This window comes from Bos javanicus, chromosome 1, assembly GCF_032452875.1.
Source record: "Bos javanicus breed banteng chromosome 1, ARS-OSU_banteng_1.0, whole genome shotgun sequence".
In the NCBI taxonomy this organism is placed as follows: domain Eukaryota; kingdom Metazoa; phylum Chordata; class Mammalia; order Artiodactyla; family Bovidae; genus Bos; species Bos javanicus.
Genome location: NC_083868.1, coordinates 144,382,645 through 144,406,388, shown reverse-complemented (window position 1 = coordinate 144,406,388; position 23,744 = coordinate 144,382,645). Strand labels below are relative to the sequence as shown.

The 23,744-nt window shown below is 48.3% G+C and overlaps 3 protein-coding genes across 3 annotated transcripts in view; 1 reads left to right on the top strand and 2 right to left on the bottom strand.

The window, feature by feature from the left end:
• The window catches only part of TSPEAR (thrombospondin type laminin G domain and EAR repeats), a 194,815-nt gene that overhangs the window by 55,219 nt on the left and 115,852 nt on the right, over positions 1–23,744 (top strand). The gene's annotated exons all lie outside the window — the stretch shown is intronic.
• On the bottom strand, positions 3,145–3,784 carry LOC133251156 (keratin-associated protein 10-8). The gene has a single exon (XM_061423239.1). It carries the CDS (start codon positions 3,782–3,784, stop codon positions 3,158–3,160), a length of 627 nt encoding a protein of 208 aa, XP_061279223.1. The 3' UTR covers positions 3,145–3,157.
• On the bottom strand, positions 14,527–15,282 carry LOC133254920 (keratin-associated protein 10-8-like). Its single transcript, XM_061429333.1, has 2 exons — positions 14,920–15,282; positions 14,527–14,859 (listed from the first exon to the last, which is right to left on the bottom strand). Exons 1-2 carry the CDS (start codon positions 15,226–15,228, stop codon positions 14,527–14,529), a joined length of 642 nt encoding a protein of 213 aa, XP_061285317.1. The 5' UTR covers positions 15,229–15,282.

Below are 23,744 nucleotides of genomic sequence, written 5' to 3'. Positions count from 1 at the left end.
TGTTTGTGAGTCAGGGCATGCTTTCAGACCTCAGCTGGGCAGTTTACAACTCTACCTTCACCTCCACTTCCTGCTTGGTCAGACCTGGAAGTGGGGCCAGAGGTGAGTGCAAAGGGCCTTCTTGGGTGCTGTCTGAGCTGGTGTCTCCTCATGAGTATGCTCAGACTCTTCTTGCCCTCAGGAGGCTGTGGTAGATCTGAAAGTCCTGTTCCGCAAAGCATCTCACTTCACAAATCTTTGTCTTAGGCTCTTTGGGGTATCTTGTGTGTCACAACTGATGTTTTCCCCCTGGCATAGCAGCCAGTTGATTTGACAAACACTGTTCATGCAGTCACCTTTCTGCCTCCAGAGAGTTCTGAGTTACGAGAAATGAAGGCAGGTTCTTAGTGTGAGTCCTTCCAGAAGCCACCAACAGGTACAACAACCACAGTTCTTTCGGAATTAGGTCTGCTTGCTCCCTTCAGCACCAGGAACCTCACCAGCACACAGGCTGTTGTCTTCAAGACTGCTGCTGAGCTGGGGGACAGGGGTGGGGAAGTGGAGTGCTGGTGGTGGTGGGGGGGTGAGGCTCTGCTAAAGTGCCACCGAGCTCTCCTACCTGCCTCAGTTGCCTTTTCCTTGGTGGAGCCTTTTCCTGGTTGTTGTAAAACTTTTACCATTTCCATAGCTCAGATGTGGCTGATTCTGAGAGTTTTGCCAGTTTCTTCGGTGTTTCTGTGGGGAGTGAGCCCTTAGAGTTCTCTAGTCCCTGTCTTTCCTGACATCACTCTTAGCGGGCACAATTTTGAAAAGTCCCTTTTAGGGTATTTGGCAATATCATCCAGAATCTAAAATTGGCAGACACTTTGGTGGGGCAATCCCATGTCTGGGAATTTAAGCACCATGTGCACTATTGCCATAGGTACGTGCTGAGGCCTCTGCTAGTGGTGATGTTTGTAATAGTCAGAAAAGACGCTTACTCCTTGGAAGGAAAGTTATGACCACCCTAGATAGCATATTCAAAAGCAGAGACATGACTTTGCCAACTAAGGTCCGTCTAGTCAAGGCTATGGTTTTTCCAGTGGTCATGTATGGATGTGAGAAGAAAGCTGAGTGCCGAAGAATTGATGCTTTTGAACTGTGGTGTTGGAGAAGACTCTTGAGAGTCCCTGGGACTGCAAGGAGATCCAATCAGTCCATTCTGAAGGAGATCAGCCCTGGGATTTCTTTGGAAGGAATGATGCTAAAGCTGAAACTCCAGTACTTTGGCCACCTGATGAGAAGAGCTGACTCACTAGAAAAGACCCTGATGCTGGGAGGGATTGGGGGCAGGAGGAGAAGGGGATGACAGAAGATGAGATGGCTGGATGGCATCACCGACTCGATGGACGTGAGTCTGAGTGGACTCCGGGAGCTGGTGATGGACAGGGAGACCTGGCGTGCTGCGGTTCATGGGGTCGCAAAGAGTCGGACACGACTGAGCGACTGAACTGAACTGAGGGAGACTTTGAGGCTTCCCGGGTGGTAAAGAATCCACCTGCCAATGCAGGACACACGAGATATGTAGGTTTGGTCCCTGGGTTGGGAAGATCCCCTGGAGTAGGAAATGGCAACCCAGTCCAGTATTCTTGCCTGGAAAATTCCATGGACAGAGGAGTCTGGTGGGTTGCAGTCCATGGGGTCGCAAAGAGTCAGACACGATTGAGTGAGCACACACGGGGAGACTCTAAGTGTGTGTCCACCTAGTGCTAATAAACCAATAATGGTGGACCCACACTTTGGGATGCTCTGTGTTCAGGCAAAAGAGACCATGATAAGGTTTTTGTTTTCTTTTCATTTTTACATTTAACTACATACATGTTCCATGCTCTTTATTCTCAAAATACTACTTGCCTAAATCTTTGTTTAAATTTTTAATTGAAGAGTAATTGCTTTACAGTATTGTATTGGTTTCTTCCATACATGAACATGAATTGGCCATAGGTATACATATGTCCCCTCCCTCTTGAAGCTCCCTCCCACATAAGTTTTTCTTTATCAGGTTGGCAAAGATAGAAAAGCGTGTGCCCCTGTGCTGTGAATCTACATTGTTGTTAAGGAGTAAAGACCTAGAACCCCTGTGGACAACGAGGTGATTGTCATGTCACTGCCTGCACCTCTGCTCAGGACTTCAACTCCAGGAGTCTGTTCTCCGATGCTTGGTCGTGTGTGACACCAAATATGGCTCCATTGGACACGTGTGTTCCCGTGTGTCTCCTGCCCATGATCAGACAGGTGCTCACACTGTTCAGGGCTTTGTCCATCCTCACCGCCTGAGGTCTAGCCTTTCCCATCAGCTCTCCACCAGCCCAGCCTGGCAGGCACTGGGGAGGGGGTGCTCCAGAGGCTGCAGTTTGTCTGCTTTTGGCTTCCCAGCAACTGGTACATGCTGGAGTCTGGGGCCTCCCAGTGTCTGTGAGTGAGTCCAGGACACCCACCCTCTTAGGATGCTGGGCCAGCCAATTGCCACAGACACCCTGTGTCCCCCTCCCAGCACTTCTGGGTCCTGGTGGTCCCTGGGACTGGAGAGGCTGCTTCTACCACAGGGAGGTTGTGGGGGGTCTTTCATCTGAGCCCAGGTGGTGCCCACAGGACTTGCCCAAGAGCAAAGCTTCAGGAGCACAACAGGGCTAGGGTGATGCCTGGACAGCAGAACAGCGGCACAAGGTGGACAAGTGTCAGGTTCAGAAGCCCCTCAGTTTCCCCAGATCTGATGATGTAAAGGAGGGCTAGGCCTCACACCCACCCTTCCTGCCCCAGGTGTCAGCATGGAGACCCAGTGAGGGGAGCAGAAATTTTATTGGTGCTCAGAGATGCAAAGCCACACTGCTCAGGCCAGGACCAGGGTCAGCAGGGCCCAGGATGACCAGGGATCAAGGAAGCAGCCAGGGCACTCATGGGCCAAGGTTAGGAGAGGAGTTCCCTGAGCAGGTCAGGCCCCCAGAGCTTGGCCAGGGCTGGGGTGTGGTAGGGTTTGGTCTTTCCCGTGTGCTGAGCCAGACTTGGGGAGGATAGGCCGAGCAAGCCAGGGGGGTCAGGGAGCTCAAGTGTGTCTGATGGAGGGCAGGATCCCTGGAACCTGCTGGCTCCAAGGGGACATGTCAGGTCAGCAGCAGGGCTCCGAGACCCAGGTGGGGACTCAGCAGGCTGAGCTGGAGCATGAAGGTTGGCAGAGGAGGGACACGGAGGAGGCTGGGCGGCAGCAGCTGGGCTGACAGAAGAACGTGGGCACGCAGCAAGTGGGGCGGCACACGGGACGGCAGAGGAGGGACACGGAGGAGGAGGGTCTGCTGCAGGATGAGGGGGCTGAGCAGGGGGAGGCCTCACAGCACACGGGCCTGCAGCAGACAGGTGTGCAGCAGACAGGCCTGCAGCAAACGGGCCTGCAGCAGACAGGGGTGCAGCAGACAGGCCTGCAGCAGACGGGCCTGCAGCAGACAGGGGTGCAACAGATGGGCCTGCAGCAGACAGGTACACAGCAGGCCTGCTGGCAGAGAGAGGAGCTGCTGCAGGCTGGTTGGCAGCAGGGGCTGGACTCGCAGTTCACTGGAGCACAGATGAGGGTCAGGCGCGGGGCCGGGGCACAGCAGCTGGGGGCACAGCAGGTGGGCTCGCAGCAGGTCTCCTGGCAATCGTCCACTTGCCAGGAGGAGCCGATGCAGGCACTGGGTGAGCTGACCTGGTTGCCACAGCTCAAGTCACTGGAGCAGACAGACAAGGTGGATGCAGCAACAACACAAGTCCTGGAACAGCAGGTGTCGGCCATGCTGGGGGTTTGTGCTGAGAGGTGTTCCAGTTGGGGGTGTGATTGGTGGGTGAGTGAGGTGCTCTGGGCATTGGGGCTTTTATATCCCTCCCTGGGATGCTCTGCCTCACCTGAGGCTCAACAGACCTTCCTTTTCCTTGTTACTGCTCAGAGGATGTTCCCAGATGAAGTTATTAGTTTATTTACTGTGAGATGTTTTGGAGAAGGAAATGGCAACCCACTCCAGTGTTCTTGCCTGGAGAATCCCAGGGACAGGGGAGCCTGGTGGGCTGCCGTCTATGGGGTCGCACAGAGTCGGACACGACTGAAGCAACTTAGCAGCAGCAGTAGCAGTGAGATGTTTATCACACTGTCTTTGAGACTTCTGATGACTGGAGGTGTTTTTGTGTCTTAAAAGCAAGCATTGAGATGCAGACTCTCGGGGTGCCTGTAGAGCCTTGACTGCTCTCTCCACCTCTTTGCTCGTGTCTCTTTGATACGTATTCTGGTCCCAGGATGTTTTGTGCCTACAGACGCTCCACACATGTTGCAGACCCTCTTGTATTGAACAACAGGTATCCTGGTGGGAGGGTGCCCTCTTACCTTCTCCATCTGCAGACCTGGTGGCAGGGTGTCCATGGCTCATCCCTATATGCATCTTTTCCAGTGCTCATCTGAAACACTGTTTTTAGTTCTTTTATTTATCTCACAATTACTTATATTCATATTATGTTATGTCTGAGTTTTCAGGTTTAGTTATGATCTGATTTCCTATTGTAGAAGGAAGCCTTTCTCTTGTTTTCCATCAGCCCCAAGAAAATTCCCTCTCTGCATAGTCATAAGGCAGTGAAACCCCACTATTTGGTTAAACTCATGGTCAAAATCTGTATTATTGTCAATATTTTAGTTGAACATTGTCCATAGCCAAGTCTGTGTAGTGAAACGAGATTTAACTTCCTTATTTATATGTGTTTTGTTTTCGCTTGTGTTTTTCATTTCTTAGGGTTAACAGTTGCTTCTGGTGTTTATTTGCTTATCTTTCTGTTGTTGTTGTTCAGTTGCCAAGTCATGACCGACTCTTTGCAACCCCATGGACTTCAGCACACCAGGCTTCCCTGTTCTTCACCATCCCCTGGGGCTTGCTCAAATTCATGTCCATTGAGTTGGTGATGCTATCCAACCATCTCGTCCTCTGCCACCCCCTTTTCCTTTTTTTGCTCTCAGTCTTTACCGTCATCAAGGTCTTTTCCAAGGAGTCAACTCTTCACATCAGGTGGCCAAAATATTGGTGTTTCAGCTTCAGCATTAGTCCTTCCAATGAATATTCAGGGTTGATTTCCTTTAGGATTGACTAGTTTGATCTTGCAGCCCAAGGGCCTCTCAAGAGTCTTCTCCAACACCTCAATTTGAAAGTGTTAATTCTTCTGTGTACCTATCAATAAACCATTCCCAGGTTCTCTGACTAATTCATCCCGAGCCCATTCAAGAGGTTCCAACATAACAGGGAATCTATTGGCTTCATTTATTTTTGGAAATCCATCTTCTGGAGCCCTCTGTATTTGTGGGTCTATGTCTATTGGCCAATATATGACAAACCTAGACAGCATGTTAAAAAGTAGAGACATTACATTGCTTTGCCAACAAAGGTCCATCTAGTCAAAGCTATGGTTTTTCCAGTAGTCATGTATGGATGTGAGAGTTGGACTGTAAAGAAAGCTGAGCACTAAAGAATTGATGCTTTTAAACTTTGGTGTTGGAGAAGACTCTTGAGAGTCCCTTGGACTGCAAGGAGGTCAAACCAGTCAATCCTAAAGGAAATCAGTCCTGAATCTTCATTGGGAGGACTGAGGCTGAAGCTGAAACTCCAATACTTTGGCCACCTGATGGGAAGAACTGACTCATTGGAGAAGACCCTGATGCTAGGAAAGATTGAAGGCAGGAGGAGAAGGGAATGACAGAGGATGAGATGGTTGGATGACATCACTGATACAATGCACATGAGCTTGAGCAAGCTCCAGGAATTGGTGATGGACAGGGAAGCCTGGTATGTTGCACTCCACAGAGTCGCAAAGTTGTACACGACTGAGCGACTGAAGTAAACTGATCCATCGGCTCTTCTCTCAGCCAGATGTGCAGGTATCATTCAAGGATCTCTCTTCACTATTGTCTTTAGATTTTCCTTCATGCCTCTCCTATCATGGGTCTCTTGTTTCCCCCATGCTGTGTCTTTTTCTTTCTGAGTTCATGCCCTTATTTGGGTGGAGCACACTCTCAAGTGGTTTTCTGAAAAACAGGTTAATGGCAGGTTAATTTTTGAGTCTAGCATAACTAAAAATGCCTTATTCTGCCCTTATACTTGACTGATAGTTTAGCTTGGGACGGTCTTCTGGATTGGGGAAGTTTTCCTGCAGTATATTTTTTGAAGGTGGAGAACATTTCTGGAATTCTAGTTGTCCCCCTGTGCTGTTTTCAGTTAACTCACTTCCCCCAGGAGGAGTCACATTTCCACCTTCTCCTCCCATTGACTGGTTTCACCTGTTCTCTCTACTTTTTTTGTTCATTATTTTACTCAACAAACATCAGTAGTAAGCACCCATGTGGCTGCCTGAGTCATAGATCATTGTTCTGCTGTGATGAAAACCGTTGCATTAAACCCCACTGTGTTTTACTTAATACTCTCTTTCCTGGTGATGCAGATTTTGATTATTTCTAGATTTTGGCTAAGATGAAAGATGCTGCTATAAAAATTCTTATATATTTTGCTTTTGATGGGTATATTCACTAATTTCTCTTTGGTGTATACCCAAGTGTTGAAATGCTAGGTCACATGAAAGGGATATCTGCAGTTTAGCGTGTGCTGACCAACAACTTTTTACAGAGTTACTTCCCACAAGTGAGTTTTATGAATTTCAGTTGCTCTATAGTTTTTTAAAAGGTGTTTTTATCCCTTATGGGAAATACAGGGTTACTGTTACTGAAAGCGGGGTCCAGCTCTTGCTCAAAAGCCCGTATAGAGGGAGGGTTGGAGGAAAGGAACGTTTGCTTTATTTTGGATGCTGGCAGGTGGGGGGAGGGCAGACTCCTGTCCAAAGGCTGGCTTCCCTTCCCCCCGCACCGCCTTGGCCCCCACCAGCAATAAGAGGGTACGAGGTTTTATTGCTGGAGGGAGAAGTTACCTAGAGAAACAGCACAGTCAGCTCTGACAGTCCTCTGGAAATTGGTCATTGGTTGTCTGACCAGCATCATCTTGACTAAGTACAGTTAATATTCAGTTCCAGGGTCAGTTTGTTCCTATTTATTTGGAGCCAGTTCTCAGAATTTGACATCTTATGTCATGGCTACAGTCTGGTCCTAATGTAGGTAACTTCTTCCACCCAGTGGGGGTTTCAGTATCTATAAGACAGTTCGCAGGAGATGACTCAGAATATATTGCTCTTGAGAAGGAACTGAAGGTCCTTGACTTTGCTTAATGACTAAACTATTATTTAGTTTTACTGGACTGTTCCTTTGCTTTTGTTTTCTCACTTCTCTGATTAAAATTATTCTTTGGCTAAAGTTTTCTGTAGACAAAAGGAAGGCTGAAGGCATGGGGGTCAAGACCACAGGGTCCAGCTCCATTTCAGTACACAATGTTGAATTAACTTGCATCCTGGATGCAGTAAAGTTGAACATTCAGATATCTTTTCTTGGGAGGTGTCTGTTCAAGTCGTTTGATTTTTTAGTAGGGTTAATTGCATTTCTTACTGATTTATAGAAATTTATTATACATTCTGAATATGAGTTATCTTTGTATCTATGCAGTTTTGTGCTGGTAAATATATAATAACCGTCTGGCTGTAAAGCAAAAACAAGAAAGCCCTGGCGTGTTGTGTTTGTCAGTTTCCACGGTGTGGACACCCTCAGCTTGGCTACCAGTGTGATGTTACCAAATGCACAGCGATGCACGGTCAGCCCTCGAGAGCTGGAGCAAGTGGCTGCAGCCCACCCCCCACAAGACAGTCACCCACATCCAGCTCGTCCAGGTCCAGGGCTGTGCTTTTCATTTTCTTGAGGGTGTCCTTTTCAAGAAGTCAACTTCGTAGAGGCATGATTTACATACTACAAAATGGACTTATTCAAAGTTTCATTTGCTGAGTTTTGGGAAACATGGACACCATGAGACCACAACCACAGCAAGATCCAGAGCTTCCCATCATCCCCAGAGTTCCCACGTGCTCCTTCAGAGTCAGTCCCACCCTGTCCTGACCCTGAACCATAGCTCTCCTCTCCCTCTAGACTACATTTGTCTTTTCTGAAGTTACGTGTAAATTGGAATATGCAGTATGGACCCTTTCCCCCAGCGTGTTGAGGACACTCTTATCTTCGAAACAGCAGATGTGTGGGAATTCTGGTCCCTCCACTTTGTTGTGACACTGGGTGTCACAGTCTTTTTTTAATATGAGTCATTCCAATGGATGTGTGAGTTCATGGTGTCTTTCTTTTTTGAAAACTTTCATGTATTTATTTTTGACTATGATGGTGCTTTGTTGCTGCACGGGCTTTTCTTCCCTCTCGATTGTGGAGAGCCGGGCTTACCTTCTAGTTGGGGTGCATGGGCTTCACGCTGCAGTGGCTTCTCTTCTCATGGAGCATGGGCTCTAGAGCGCGCAGGCTTCAGTAGCTGCGGCACACAGACTTAGTTGCTCCGCAGCATGTAGGACCTTTCTGGATCAAGGGTTGAACCCATGTCGCCTGCATTGGCAGGCAGATTCTTTACCACTAGGCACCAGGAAAGCCCCATGTTGTGGTTCAATGAATAGTTCTTTTTATTGGAGCATAGTGATTCAGCTATACATGTATACGTATTCTTTTTCATGCTATTGTCCATGATGGTTTATTTCAGGATATTGGATATAGTTCCCTGTGCTGTACAGGACGTCCTTGTTGTTCATTTCATATATAGCAGTGTGTATCTCCTAATCCCCAACTCCCAAGTTATTCCTCATCCCACCTGCCCTTGGCAGCCAAAAGTCTGTCCTCTGTGTCTGTGAGTTCGTTTCAGTTTCACAAATAAGTTCGTTTGTGTAATATTTTAGATCTCACGCACCAGTGATATTGTACAGTATTTCTCTTTCTCTGCCGGATGTACTTCAGTTAGTATGATAACCTCCATGTTGACTGTGTATGATTAGGTCCATGTTGCTCCAAATGGCATTATCTCATTTAAGAATTTTTTTCATTCTTTTTTATATATATCACATCTTCTTTATCCATTCACGTATCAATGGACATGTGGGTGCTTCCATGTCTTGGCTATTGTAAACAGTGCTGCTATGAGCATAGAGATGCATGTTTCTCTCCAAATTGCAGTTTTCTCTGCATATGGATTGCTGTATCATATGGTAACTCAATTTTTAGTTTTTCAGGGAACCTCCATACTGTTATCCATAGTGACTGAACCAATTTACATTCCCACCAACAGTGTAGGAGGGTTCCCTTTTCGCCACACCCCCTCCAGCATTTACTATTTGTAGATTTTTAGATGATGGTCATTGTGACCAATGTGAGGTGGTACCTCATTGTAGTTTTGATTTGCATTTCTCCAATAATTGGTGATGCTGAGCATCTTTTCATATGCCTGTGGCCCATCTGTATGTCTTCTTTGGAGAAACGTCTATTTAGATCTTCTGCCCACTTTTTTGTTGTTGTTGTTGTTATTCAGTTGTTTGTATATTTTGGAAATTAAGCTATTGAGCTATTTGTATATTTTGGAAATTGTCTTTATCACTTGCATCATTTGCAAATATTTTCTCCCAGTCTGTAGGTTGTCTTTTTGTTTGTTTATGGTTTTCTTTGCTGAGCAAAGGCTTATCAGTTTGATTAGGTCCTATTTGTTTATTTTTGCTTTTATTTCTATTGCCTTGGGAGACTGACCTAAGAAATCATTGGTACGACTTATGCCAGAGAATGTTTTGCCTATGTTCTCTTCTAGGAGTTTATGGGGTCATGTCTTACATTTGTGTCTTTAAGCCGTTTTGAGTTTATTTTGTGTAGGGTGTGACAGTCTGTTCTGACTTCACTGATTTGCATATCGCTGTCCAGCTTTCCCAACATGACTTGCTGAAAAGACTGTCTTTTCTCTATTGTATATTCTTGCATCCTTTGTTGAAGATTAATTGGCTGTAGGTGTGTGGATTTATTTCTGGGCTCTCTGGTCTATTCTGTTGATCCATATCTGATCCATGTCTGTTTCTGTGCCAATGCTGTGGTGTTTTGATTACTATAACTTTGTAGTATTGTCTGAAGTCTTGAAGGCTATGCCTCCAGTTTTGTCCTTTTTCTCCAGGCTTGCTTTGACAATTCTGGGACTTTTATGGTACCATATAAATTTCAGAATTATTTGTTCTAGTTCTGTGAAAAATGTGGGTAATTTGACGGGGGTTACTTTAAATCTGTAGATTGCTTTGGGTAGCACAGACATTTTAACAATATTAGTTCTTCCAGACTGAGAGCATGGAATATCTTTTCATTTCTTTGGATCATCTTCAGTTTCCTTTATTGATATTTTATAGTTCTCTGCATATGAGTCTTTCACCTCTGTGATCAGGCTTATTCCCAAGTTGTGTCTTTTGGTGGATGCAATTTTAAAAGAATGTTTTTTTCCTTTCCCTTTCTGATATGTCATTGTTAGTGTAAAGAAATGCAACCGATTTCTGTGTGTTAATCTTGTGTCATGCTACCCTGCTGAATTCATTTATCAGCTCTAGTGGCTTTTGTCGGAGAAGGCAATGGCACCCCACTCCAGTACTCTTGCCTGGAAAATCCCATGGGCGGAGGAGCCTGGTAGGCTGCAGTCCATTGGATCGCTAAGAGTCGGACACAACTGAGCGACTTCACTTTCCCTTTTCACTTTCACGCACTGGAGAAGGAAATGGCAACCCACTCCAGTGTTCTTGCCTGGAGAATCCCAGGGACGGGGGAGCCTGGTGGGCTGCCATCTATGGGGTCGCACAGAGTCGGACACAACTGAAGCGACTTAGTAGTAGTAGTAGTGGCTTTTGTGTGGAATCTTTATGGTTTTCCACGTGTAGTATCATGTCATCAGCACATAATGACAGTTTTACCTCTCTGTGAGTAGTTCTTAATTCTAATGAAGTCCAATTTATTGATTCTTTTCTTTTATGCTTAATGTTTTTTATGTCCTGCTTCAAAAGTTTTTACCTACCACAATGTCATGAAGACATTGTTCAGTGTATTATTCTCAGTTCAGTTCAGTCGCTCAGTCTTTGCGACCCCATGAACCACAGCATGCCAGGCCTCCCTGTCCATCACCAACTGCCGGAGTCCACTCAAGCGCATGTCCATTGAGTCGGTGATGCCATCCAACCATCTCATCCTCTGTCGTCCTTCTCCTCCTGCCCTCAGTCTTTCCCAGCATCACGGTCTTTTCAAATGAATCAGCTCTTTGCATGAGGTGGCCAAAGTATTGGAGCTTCAGCATCAGTCCTTCCAATGAACACCCAGGACTGGTCTCCTTTAGGATGGACTGGTTGGATCTCCTTGCAGTCCAAGGGACTCTCAAGAGTCTTCTCCAACACCACAGTTCAAAAGCATCAATTCTTTGGCACTCAGCTTTCTTTACCGTACAACTCTCACATCCATACATGACCACTGGAAAAACCATAGCCTTGACTAGACGGACCTTTGTTGGCAAAGTAATGTCTCTGCTTTTCAATATGCTATCTAGGTTGGTCATAACTTTCCTTCCAAGGAGTAAGTGAATTTTAATTTCATGGCTGCAGTCACCATCTGCAGTGATTTTGGAGCCCAGAAAAACAAAGTCAGCCACTGCTTCCACTGTTTCCCCATCTATTTGCCATGAAGTGATGGGACTGGATGCCATGATCTTAGTTTTCTGAATGTTGAGCTTTAAGCCAACCTTTTCACCCTCCTCTTTCACTTTCATCAAGAGGCTCTTTAGTTCTTCTTCACTTTCTGCCATAAGGGTGGTGTCATCTGCATATCTGAGGTTACTGACATTTCTCCCAGCTCTTCAGTATTTTGCCTTCCACATTCAGCTCTGTAATCGACCTCCAGTCAATGTGTGTGTGTGTATGCTGTGAGGATAGGCAAAGCTCACTTCCTCCCATGCGGATATCTGGTTGTCCAGTACTATCACCACCTATGAAATCCCAGTGACACCCTGATTGTGAACCAAGTGTCAGCACAAGTGTGCGCAGTTACTGGACACAACTGAGTTCCAGTGGTCTATTTTCTGTCATTGTTCAATGTGTGGATCTGGTACTTACTGCCCCAGAAAGCATTCCCCTATCTTCTCAAGTTCTTTTGTGATCACTGCCATTCAAGTTTTGTACTTTTTCTTGCACTGATTCCCAGGTTGATATTTTCCTAGAAAATTACCATCTTCACCTAAAAATGTTGATTGTGTTGACGCACAGATGTAGCTTTTTCTCATAAACTTTGTTCTTTGTCTTTAGTGTTTATTTATCTCTTTTAGGTTTGTCAACATTTAAATTCTTTTATACATCTTTTAAAAGCAAATATTTAGCGTTGTTGTTTATGTTTACTATTTCTTTCTTTGTTCTTAGTTCCTTAATTTTGCTAATTTATTTCTTTCCCCTCCTTTCTGAAGTTTTCCTAACTTTCTGACTTGAGATTTTATTTTCAATCCCACCTACTCTATGCTATATGTCTTTAAGGGTTTCATTTACTCCCTGAGTACTACCTTACCTAAACCACATGTGTCCTGGGGTGTAGTGCTTGCCTCATTTATTTTCAAAGAGTCTGTAATTAAGTTTCTGTTTCCTCAACTGGTGTGCTAAATAGCTTCAGTCGTGTCCAACTCTTTGTGACCCTATGGACTGTAGCTCGACAGGCTCCTCTGTCCATGGGGATTCTCCTGGCAAGACTGCTGTAGTGGTTTGCCATGCCCTCCTCCAGGGGATCTGCCCCATCCAGGGACCTAACCCTCATCTCTTATGTCTCCTGCGTTGGTGGGCGGATTCTTTGCCATTAGTGCTACCTGGGAAGTGGAGAGACCACCTTTGATTTCTCCAGAGGAAATTTTCTTTTAATTATTGCAAGTTTATCTTGTTGAGTCTGGCTCAGGAATGTGGTCTGTGTAACAGCTTTTTACTTTTCTAGGTAGTTTTTAAAAATTGTATTTCAGAACGTATAGAAAAGTCTTTACATTTTGCCGAATTTACAGCACGTCACAGGTGCTATGCATTCTCCACATGCCCCCGCCAGGGGAGCCACTGTTCTCAGGCTGGTGTCTGTCATTCCCATGGATATTTTTGTAGTTTCATAGAGATGTTTATAGTTGTGGAGTCAAAGTAGTGTTTTGACCTGTGTATATGTATTACTCTGTATGTGTTAATCAGCAATGTGATTTTCCTTTTACTCGATGTTATGTTTTGGAATTCATTCCTACATGTGTTTCCCTGCTTCAGCTGTTTTACCCTCTGTGTATCCCCCTTGTGTGTACATGCTGTGGTTTAGTTGTCCATTCTCCTACTGAGGGGCACTTAGATTATTGCCAGCATTGCTGCGAGATGGCCTGTGTGGGTTTCATGTACAGACACGTGATGTCATCTCCAGGAGGCCCCCTGGGGGAGGGGTCAGGTGTGCACCCGGGCAGCTTTCCCAGGTGTTACTAACCTACTCTGAAAACTGGAAACCTTGCCTGCATCTCAGAGCAGATCTTGTTTCCTATACTTCAGACCATGCTTGTTGTTATCAAACTTAGACATTTTTGCCAGTCTGATGGGCACTGGGGTCCCCAGGACCTCACCCAGGTTTGGTGATCCCCTAGATTTCACAGGACTCAACACAGAGTAAATCAGCGCAGGGACCATGGCCTGGGGAGAAGTCAAGGGGCGCTAGACACAGGCCTCCCGAGACCTCCCGCCAGGTCACACGGGGTGTGCTTGATCTGCCAGCAGGGGGCTCCTGGGAGACGAGCACCCAGGGAGTTTATCGGGGGCTGGTCACATAGGCACCTTTGCCTGGCACCAAGACCCCAGCCCCCGAGCAAGAGCAGGTGTGCAGAACACACCTCACAGTTGTGCAGATGGTTGAGGCTTCCCCCAACAAGAGATCCCTCCCCACATGCACATTCCCCTCCCCGCCGCCTGAGGACAGTGTCCCGGGCCTGCTGTGTGCTCTCCTGCACAGGCCCAGGGGGCTCATCTTTCTGGAGTGGGGGCTCCTGGACACCACTGAAGGGGCAGGAACAGGGAAGCCCTTGGGAGTGATCCAGGACCACCTTACATGGGGGCGTGTCCAGCAAGGGCCTTAGTTGGAAATAACAGAAATGAACTGTGGTTAAACTGATCAGGAAAGGAATTTATTGGAAGGAACTGACAGCTCACGGAAGGAGAAATTGAAACCAGCTTAGGAACGAGTGGAGGAGCAGGGGTTGTGCCAGAGCTCAGGGGGCGAGGATGAGAAACCAACTCCAAGCATTTATCTTTTCCTTCATGCCACGTGAGGTTCACACCCCTGGGAGAGCTGGGCCGCCAACCCAGGCTGTGGAGGGAAGGCTGACACAGGACAGGGAGGAAAGCTGACACAGGACAGGGTGGGCGGAGGGGAGGCAGCATTGGAAGAAGTGGGTGTGCCATTCCCAGGAGGGGTGACTGGTGGAGTTCACGGCAGGGCCTGGGGCAGCGACGGGAAAGCTGTCTAGGCTCTCAGTAAGGAGTCGGAAGGTTCAGATGACTGTGAGCTCTCACACTTTGGGGTGACCTTGTGAGGAACACTCAGCAGCAGGGCCCCAGGGCCAAGGTGGGGACACAGCAGGCCGGGCGGGAGCATGCAGGCCGGCAGAGGAGGGACACAGAGGAGGCTAGGCGGCAGCAGCTGGGCTGGCAAGAGGAGGTGGGCACACAGCAGGCAGGGCGGCACACGGGGCGGCAGAGCAGGGACACGGAGGAGGAGGGTCTGCAGCAGGGGGAACCCTTACAGCAGATGGGTGTGCAGCAGACAGGTGTGCAGCAGACGGGCCTGCAGCAGACGGGCCTGCAGCAGACGGGCTCACAGCAGGCCTGCTGGCAGGGGGAGGAGGTGCAGCAGGAGGGCTGGCAGCTGGACTGCTGGCAACATGAGGAGGTTGAGCAGGGGGAGGCCTCACAGCAGACAGGTGTGCAGCAGACAGGCCTGCAGCAGACAGGTGTGCAGCAGACGGGCCTGCAGCAGATGGGCTCGCAACAGGCCTGCTGGCAGGGGGAGGAAGTGCAGCAGGAGGACTGGCAGCTAGACTGCTGGCAGCACAAGGCTGGGCAAGAGCTGCTGCAGGCTGGCTGGCAGCAGGGGCTGGACTCGCAGCTCACTGGGGCGCAGAGGAGGGTCAGGCGGGGGGCCGGGGCACAGCAGCTGGGGGCACAGCAGGTGGGCTCGCAGCAGCTCTCTGGACAGTCATAGCTCAGGTCGCTGGAGCAGATGGACAGGGTGGAGGATGCCATGGTGGAGGTGGAGCTGGAGGAGAGTTTGAGTGTGTGTGAGTGTGTGTGTGTGTGTGTGTGAGGTGCTCAGGCTGTTGGCTTTATACCCCTCCTCTGTGTTGTGTGTTGTCCCTACAGAGGCTCACAACACCCTCTCTTCCTGATTGGTATTTGGAACCCCATGATCTCTCATTAGTGCCAGTTTTTGTTTGGTTTTATGAGATATTGCTCAGCTCTTAGAACTCTTGAGTATATCTGGAAGTCTGTTGACATATCCTGAGCACCTTTCAGTTCAGTTCAGTCGCTCAGTCATGTCTGACTCCTTGTGACCCCATGGACTGCAGCAGGCCAGGCCTCCCTCTCCATCACCAACTCCTGGAGTTTACTCAAACTCATGTCCATTGAGTCGGTGATGCCATCCAACCATCTCATCCTCTGTCATCCCCTTCTCCTCCCGCCTTCAATCTTTCCCAACATCAGGGTCTTTTCTAATGAGTCAATTCTTCGCATCAGGTGGACAAAGGATTGGAGCTTCAGCTTCAGCATCAGTCCTTCCAATGAATATTTAGGACTGTTTTCCTTTAGGATGGACTGGTTGGATCTCCTTGCAGTCCAAGGGACTCTCAAGAGTCTTTTCCAACACCACAGTTCAAAAGCATCAGTTCTTCTGCACTCAGCTTTCTTTACAGTCCAACTGTCACATCCATACACAACTACTGGAAAAATCATAGCTCTGACTAAACAGACCTTTGTTGGCCAAGTAATGTCTCTGCTTTTTAATATGCTGTCTAGGTTGGTCATAATTTTTATGACATTTATGACAGAACATAACATCCAGGTAGGAAGTGAGTATGTCTGCGGTAATGTGGCAGGGGTCTGCACTGGCTGTATGAGAGATCCATCTAGCCTAACTCCACCTCCCCTGACTGATGCCCGGGGCCGCTGGGTGCACACCTGGGGACCTGCCTGTCTGTGCGGAAGGCTCAGAAATGCAAAGATGAACAAGCTGAGCCTTGAGCTGCCAGCCTAGGAAAGTCAGGTTCTTGGTGCCCTGTGATGCTGTTTTCTAGGTCTAGCACAGTATGGTGTGCGTCGGCCTGGAGGAGTGACACCTCACCCCTGGGGGAGGACTCTGGGGGCACTGCTGCTTCTGCTAAGTGTGGGTGCTCAAATTCTCACCCTTCCTGGCTGTTCTGTGCTTCCAACAATGGGGCTCAGTCTAGGCCTCTCGACTCCTTGGAAGTCTATGAAAGGCAAGAGAGGGGTCTAGGATTTCAGTCAAATTGTGGGCTGAGTTGTCTGTCTGCATATTTTGAGTTATACAAATAAAATACATTTGAACCTGGCCTCTTGTGCTCAGGTTCCTGGCCTCTCTGTAGATACAGGAACTCATCATATAGACTGGGAATGTATGAGATAGAGAGAGAAACAGACAGACACACACACACAGAGGAAGAGAGGAGGAGAGATGTCTGTTTCCACCTATGATAAGGAACCAGCGCCAGAGACACTCCGAGGAGAACTTGGAAAGCTGGATAAAACTCAAACATCTGTTCAAAGCTTTGGAGGGCTGCTGATCAAACTAAGAATTGAGAGGCAAACTTGTTGAATGTTAGGGAACTTTAGGCAGACTCTGCAAGCGCTGGTCTAGGTCTGGTTTTCCCTTTAGGGGTGAGCCAGCTTTTCCTGATGGCTTTTCCCTGAAATCAGGCTGACGAGTCTTGGCATTGGGTGCACAGAGGAGAAACGTGGCCAAAGGCTGCGACTACAATGAAGAGAAGCCAGCAGAGCTCCCGAGATCCCAGGGGGCTGGAGAAAATTACATGGGGTTTGTGCACGTGGAGGCAGCAAGGACTCGAGGGGACAAGATCCCAGACAAATTGGAGGCAGAGCTCTAGAAACGTAGATTGAACCCTCAAGGCATCTGCCCAGTTTCATACTGTACAGGGAAGATACTTAGAAGGTCATCAGAAAGCCACTGAAGGCCAAGCAGAGTTTTTGTAGTCTCGACCAAGGAGACAAAACCCAAGAGTTAAGACCAGCCAAAAAGGAGCAGCTCTCGGCCAGGACCCCAAAGAGCTCAGTTCTAGGAGTGGGGAAAACCAGACACAGACCAGCGCTTACAGAGTCTGCCTCCCAGCCTCACAACAATAACAGTCCTCTGCCACACCCAAGCCATCTGCCCAGGGTGCGGTGAATCTCTTCAGAAGAAGAGAAGCCTTCAGAGCTGCCAGGAGCTTGCGTATACAACCTCAGCCATTCAATCTTGGATAACAGCCATGCCAAGGGATAGCACCAAGAGACAAAACAGACAGTGGAAACAAACCCACAGGCGACACGGCGTTAGAGTCGTCAGACACGGCTTTTGAAACAATTGTGATGACTATGCTTAAGAAAACAGGTGTAAGGATGGACGGTTTTATCTAAAACTGAAATATGTATAAAAGAAGTAGAAATTCTGGACTCAAAGAATTGCAGAAATGTAACAATAGTATTTATGACTTGATAGGTGGATTTAATAATAGAAGAGACAGCCAGAGGGTGGATTACTGATAGAAGCTATGAAGCATTTAGGATGAGGTTAGAGCGTAAAAAGGAGGGAAAGTAACTGAATAAATATGGGAGAACATGGTGAAGCAATTTCACTTTTTTTTTTCCTCCTTGGAGCCCAAAATGAAAGCAAGAGATACAATGGGGGATATTTGAAGAGATCATGGTAAATCTTTTTCTAAAACAAAGATTCAAGCTACAAATTCAAGCAATAACATAAATCTTAAGAGAACTAAATATTAATGAAGCCACACCTAAGTGGATCATAATGAAGCTGATGAAAGTCAAAGATAAGACTAATCGTTGAAAACAATCAGAGGAAAAATAAACATTAACTTCATAGTTGCAGCAGCAGAAGATTTATAGTAGTTTTCCCATCAGAAAAGAAGAAAGTTAGGAGGCAATGAGAGGGCATCTTTAAGGGGCTGAAAGAAAATAACTGCAAACCTGTAAGAACACCATCAGAGGTGAAGGTAAAACAAAATGATGCCAGACAAAAACTGAGCAACTTCAACACCAGAAGACCAACTTAAATTAACATTAAGGAGAAATCTCCAGGTAGAATGATTGAAAGGCAGACAGGCTTGCAGCAGACAGGTGTGCAATACACAGGTGTGTGACGGGTGTGTGCAGACAGATGTGTAACAAACAGGTGTTTAACAGGCTTGCAGCAGACAGGTGTGCAACAGACTAGTGTGTAACAGACAGGTGTGCAACTGACAGGTTTGCAGCAGATAGGTGTGCAACAGTGCATGCTCAGTCACTCAGTTGTGTCTCTTTGTGACCTCATGGACGGTAGCCCGCCAGGTTTCTCTGTCCATGGGACTTTTCAGGCAAGAATACTGGAGTGGGGTGCCATTTCCTACACCAGGGGATCTTCCTTGTGCAACAGACAGGTTTGCAGCAGACAGGTGTATGACAGACAGGGGTGTGACAGGTGTGCAACAAAAAGGTGTGTAACAGGCTTGAAGCAGACAGGTGTGCAACAGTGCATGCTCAGCCACTCAGTCATGTCCGACTCTTTGTGACCTCATGGACTGTAGCTCACCAGGCTTATTTGTCCATGGGAATTTTCAGGCAAGAATACTGGAATGGGGTGCCGTTTCTTCATCCAAGGGATCTTCCCTGTGTAGCAGATGGGCCTGCAGCAGGTGTGCAGCAGCCCTGCTGGCAGGGGGAGGAGGTGCAGCAGGAGGGCTGGCAGCTAGACTGCTGGCAGCACGAGGCCGGGCAGGAGCTGCTGCAGGCTGGCTGGCAGCAGGGGTGGGACTCACAGCTCACTGGGGCACAGAGGAGGGTCAGGCGGGGGGCCGGGGCGCAGCAGCTGGGGGCACAGCAGGGGGACTCGCAGCAGCTCTCTGGACAGTTGTCCTCCTCCGTCCACCAGGAGGAGCCGGTCCAGGAGTCACAGGACCCAGGCAGACAGACCCGGCTGCCATACCAAGGTGGAGGCAGCCGTGGTGGTGGTGGAGGGGCTGGAGGAAGGTGAGGATGTGAGTGTGTGTGTGAGTGTGTGAAGTGTCCAGGCTGCTGTTTTTTGTTTCCCCTCCTGGTGTGTGTGTTGTCCTGGGGGAGGTTCTACACCCTCCCTCCTGGTCGCTGTTGAGAGCAGATTCAGAGAACAAGTGGCAACTGTTTCTGTCCCAGGAGCTCAGCTGTCTCTTGAAGTCAGCTTGGAACGACTTTACTTGGTTTTGGCCTAGAAAGCAACCCTGGGTGGAGCGTCAGCTCTCTTGTTGCTTTCACCAGTGTCACTAGGAGCAGAGGTGGACCCGGGTCTGTGGGCACTGCGTCCTGGCCCGGTCAGGGTGAGTGCCGCTGGGGTTTCCGGGCTGGCTGAACAATGTTGTGTGGCTGGAAGGTCAGCGAGGAGGTGTGTTTGGTTCTAAATAAAGATACTGTGAGTCCTGGTCTGCAGGCAGCCCTGGCCCAGCATTCGGGCAGCAGTGACAGCCCCACAGACCAGCCAGCTCACACAACACGAATGGGTCTTAGTCTGGACGTCAGACGTTGGAGGTTAATGCCGTCTGAAGCTCTGGGGAACGAGCTGTCCCAGGGTCTCTTAGCTCTCCCCTGGATTCTGGGACTTTTCTGGCAATTCTTGGGGTTCCTTCACTTGTAGAAGCATCACCCCGATCTCTGCTTCCATCGTCACAGGGCGTTTTCCACGTGGGCATGTGTCTGCCTCCAAACTTCCCCTTTCTATGAGGACATGAGTCTGGTGGGATTAAGAGACACCCTGAAGACCTTACTGTACCTTGATTAATCTGCAAAGACCCTATTTCCAAATAAGGTCAAAGTCACAGCTACTGGGGCTGGGGCAGCAGCATCTTCTCGGGACACAACCAGCCCCTAGTAAGTGCTGTCCCTGCCCGGAGGCTGGCGCAAGGCCAGGCTCTGGGTGGAAGGAGGAATCAAGCAGGTGTCCTTTCTTCTTCCTTGGGTGAGTCGTGAAGGGCGGGGTGCGAGCAGCAGCTGGCCTGGCAGGTTCAGAGCACGCATGGGCCTTCTGCTGGTCCAGGCATGGTCTGAGCTTGTGGGGTGCTTCTGTAGTTTATTTTATGGCATAGCCACACAAGGAGCACAAAGAAGTCACATATGCCCCTCTCCAGCTTTCTCTGGTGTTAACGTCACACGGAGGTGTAGATCAGTTACCAAGTCTTTGAAACCAGCATTGGGACATCACTGCTCACTAACCCTTCATGGATCACAGCCTTGTTTTGGCAATGGGGCTTGGGTAACTCAATGAAACTATGAGCCATGCTATGTCGGGCCACCCAAGACAGACGAGTCATTTGTCAGAAGAGTTCTGACAAAACGTGGTCCACTAGAGAAGGAAATGGCAAATGGTTCCAGAATTCCTGCCGCGAGAACCCCACAAACAGTATCAAAAGTTTTTCTACGAACAAGAGGCAGGTGGAGGACGTGGAGGGAGGGTCTGTCCCAAGAAGGGGCCTACTCAGTTACAGTCTCTGCCTATCAAGGAATTGGTCCATTTCATCTAAGATTCAGATATGTAGGCATAATGCTATTTGTAGAGTCTCTTCATTATCCTTTTAATTCCTCCTTTTAAAATTTTATTTTATTGAAGTATAACTGACTTACAATCTTATATCAACTTCTGCTGTACAGCAAAGTGATTCAGTTATACATATACATATATACATATATATATATATATATATTCATTTTCAAATTCTTTTCCATTATGGTTTAATCACAGGATATGGAACATAGTTGCCTGTGCTCTGAGTGACACCTTGCTGTTTATCCATCCTATAGATAACAGTTTGCATCTGTTAATCCCAAACTCCCAGTCCATCCCTTCCCATCTCCCCTCCCCCTTGGCAACCACAGTCTGTTCTCTATGTCTGTGAGTCTGTTTTCTTTTAGCTTTTGAAAAATGTTCAGTGTTATCTCATTTTCACTTTTTGACATTGATACATCGTTTCTTCTTATTCCACACCACCCCTCCCATCAGTCTGATAGAAGTTTATCAGTTTTACTGATCTTCTCGGAGGCCCAGCTTTGGTTTCGGTGAATTTTCCTTTTGTTTCAGTCACACTGATTTCCATCCTTCTCCTCCCTTCCTCTCACTGTGGGTTCCGTTTGCCCTTTTAGTTTAAGTTTCTTCAATCGAAGCCTCTATGGTTGACTTGATACCATCCTCCTTTCCTCCTGGAAGCACTGGGACCACAGACCTTCCTCTCCTTCAGCTGTATCCACACGCCTCTCTGTGCTGGCCATCCTGGTCTGTAACCGGAGGCTTGGAATGGTGTGGTCTCCATGGCTCTTTTCACTCTGATTCCATCATTGCACGAGTTTTCAGGATAATAGAGTCAGGGCACTCGCATGCACAGGATTTGGAAGCAGCTGAGCCCCTGGTTGATGAGTGTTTGGACTTCCACCTCCTGCAGCCCGAGGCCACTGCAGCCCCATTCATCACTGTCGTGTCTTCACTCACCAGGAGGATGTGCGATAAGGGAACACGGAAAGCTGGCTGGATCACAGGATAATCGCACCCTGCAGGAGTGAGCTGTGTTTCTATTGCAAAGGTCCCTGGGGCGGGTGCTGCCCTTCCATCCTGGCCTCACCCACCTCTGCTCCTGGCAGGAGAAGACTGGGAGGCGGCTCTTTGGATCAGTGGCGGTGCCTTCTGTGGGTGGGACCCTGCGGGCAGCTGAGCATCCTGTCCCAACCCCTTGTCCACGTGCCAGCCCCGCTGCCTGCATGATGCGTGTGCTTTGTCTCCTGAATATCCAGGCGCCTGGTGAGGTCAGGCAGTTGCTGGACCCTATAGAGAACATCCGAGAAAGGTGAGAACGGAAGGTTTGGGTTTGGACTGCAAGTGTGGGGCTGGGAGATGGACTGGTCCCACTCCGTGTGCGGACTTCCCTGTGTCAGCTGACTGAGGGATCCTGGAAGCCCTATAACCTGTTTACACGCCGTGAACTAAAGTCAGCTGCTTGCCAGCCACGTGGCTCTTAGGGGACCTGCTTGCAGCCCCAGCAGCTGTCCTTTCATAGGCAGACACAGAGCCTCTCACAAATTCACAGGAATGTTAAAGTGTGACCTACAAAGTGGCCTAGAACGGGACTGACTGCACCGACCTTGCGGGGTGGGCGGTCCATCTACCTGTCACTGGGAGGCAGTCTGACTCAGGGGGCAGCTCCTGCTTGCCTGACGATGTTCCAGTCCCTCCCGCAACCCCACAGGAAAGGGGGTCCAGGCCTCTGAGAGGTCAGGTTGCAGGAGAGCTTGGTGCCAAGGCCACGGTTGTCACTGTATTCTCTGATGGGCCCTCTGGACAACTTCCCGCGTTCTGAGAGCCCTTGGCTCCTGGCTAGCGCAGACCTTGGAGGGTGACGACGGAGGGGATGTGTGTGAGTTTAAAAGCGTGGCTGCAAGAGAAGGGCTTAGCCCGAGCTGACCCTGGGGGCTCTTCACGCCTGCTGGTCATTCATTGCTGGCATCCTGCTCTCTTGACACCTTCCCTGTAGCTTCTGCAGCCCGGTCACCATGCAGCTGTGGCTTTCCAGGCTGTGGACGTCCCAGGGACACGCCAGGCTCAAGCCAAAACAGCCCATCCCGTTCGAAGCCCAGCGGCCCAGCCTAGCCTCCCTCCACATCCCTTCGGCGCCTTTTAAAAAAGTGAAGAAAAGCCGATTTAAACACAGAACAGGGTCAGGAACCATTTTCCCCTTTTGTGCTCCATCTGTACTTTAAATTGAAAGCTGGTTGATTTACAATATTGTCAATTTCTTCTGTAGAGTGAAGCGATTCCGTTATACTATATATATGTGCCTTCTCTTTTAGATTCTTTTCCATTATGGTTTATGATAGGATACTGAATGTGATTACCTGTGCTCTACAGTAATGCTTTGTTGTTTATCCATGCTACATACAATAGTTTGCATCTGCCAATCCCAAACTCCCAATCCTTCCCTCCCCCACCCCACTTCTTGGCAACGGCAGGTCTGTTCTCTGTGTGCCTGTCTGTTTCTATTTTGCAGATAAATTCATTTGTGTTATACACCAGGTTCCATATATAAATGACAGCATATGGTATTGTCTTTGTGTGATTTTCTCCGCCTCGTATAATACTCTCTAGCTTCACCCATGTTGCTGCAAATGGCATTAATTCATTCTTTTTTATGGCTAATATTCCATTGTGTATATGTGCCACATCTTCTGCTCAGCTCTCGATGGATGTGTAGGTTGTTTCTGGGCTCCATCTGTATACTTTTTCCTGTTTCCTTTTTTAACCAGTGTAATAGGGGGAAAATGATACCTTGTCGCTATTTAATTTGCTTTTGTCTGACTGATTAGGCTGTTTGGGCTGTTTCTTTCTCAGGTTGCCTGCCTTTGGGGCAACAACTGTTCTCACGTTTTCCTTGCTGATGTCCTGGGTGTCTTGCTCCTGAGGTGTGTTAACTCCTTGTCAGTTTTAAATCCTGCCCAGGCTCTGTTCTGTGAATACGGCATGG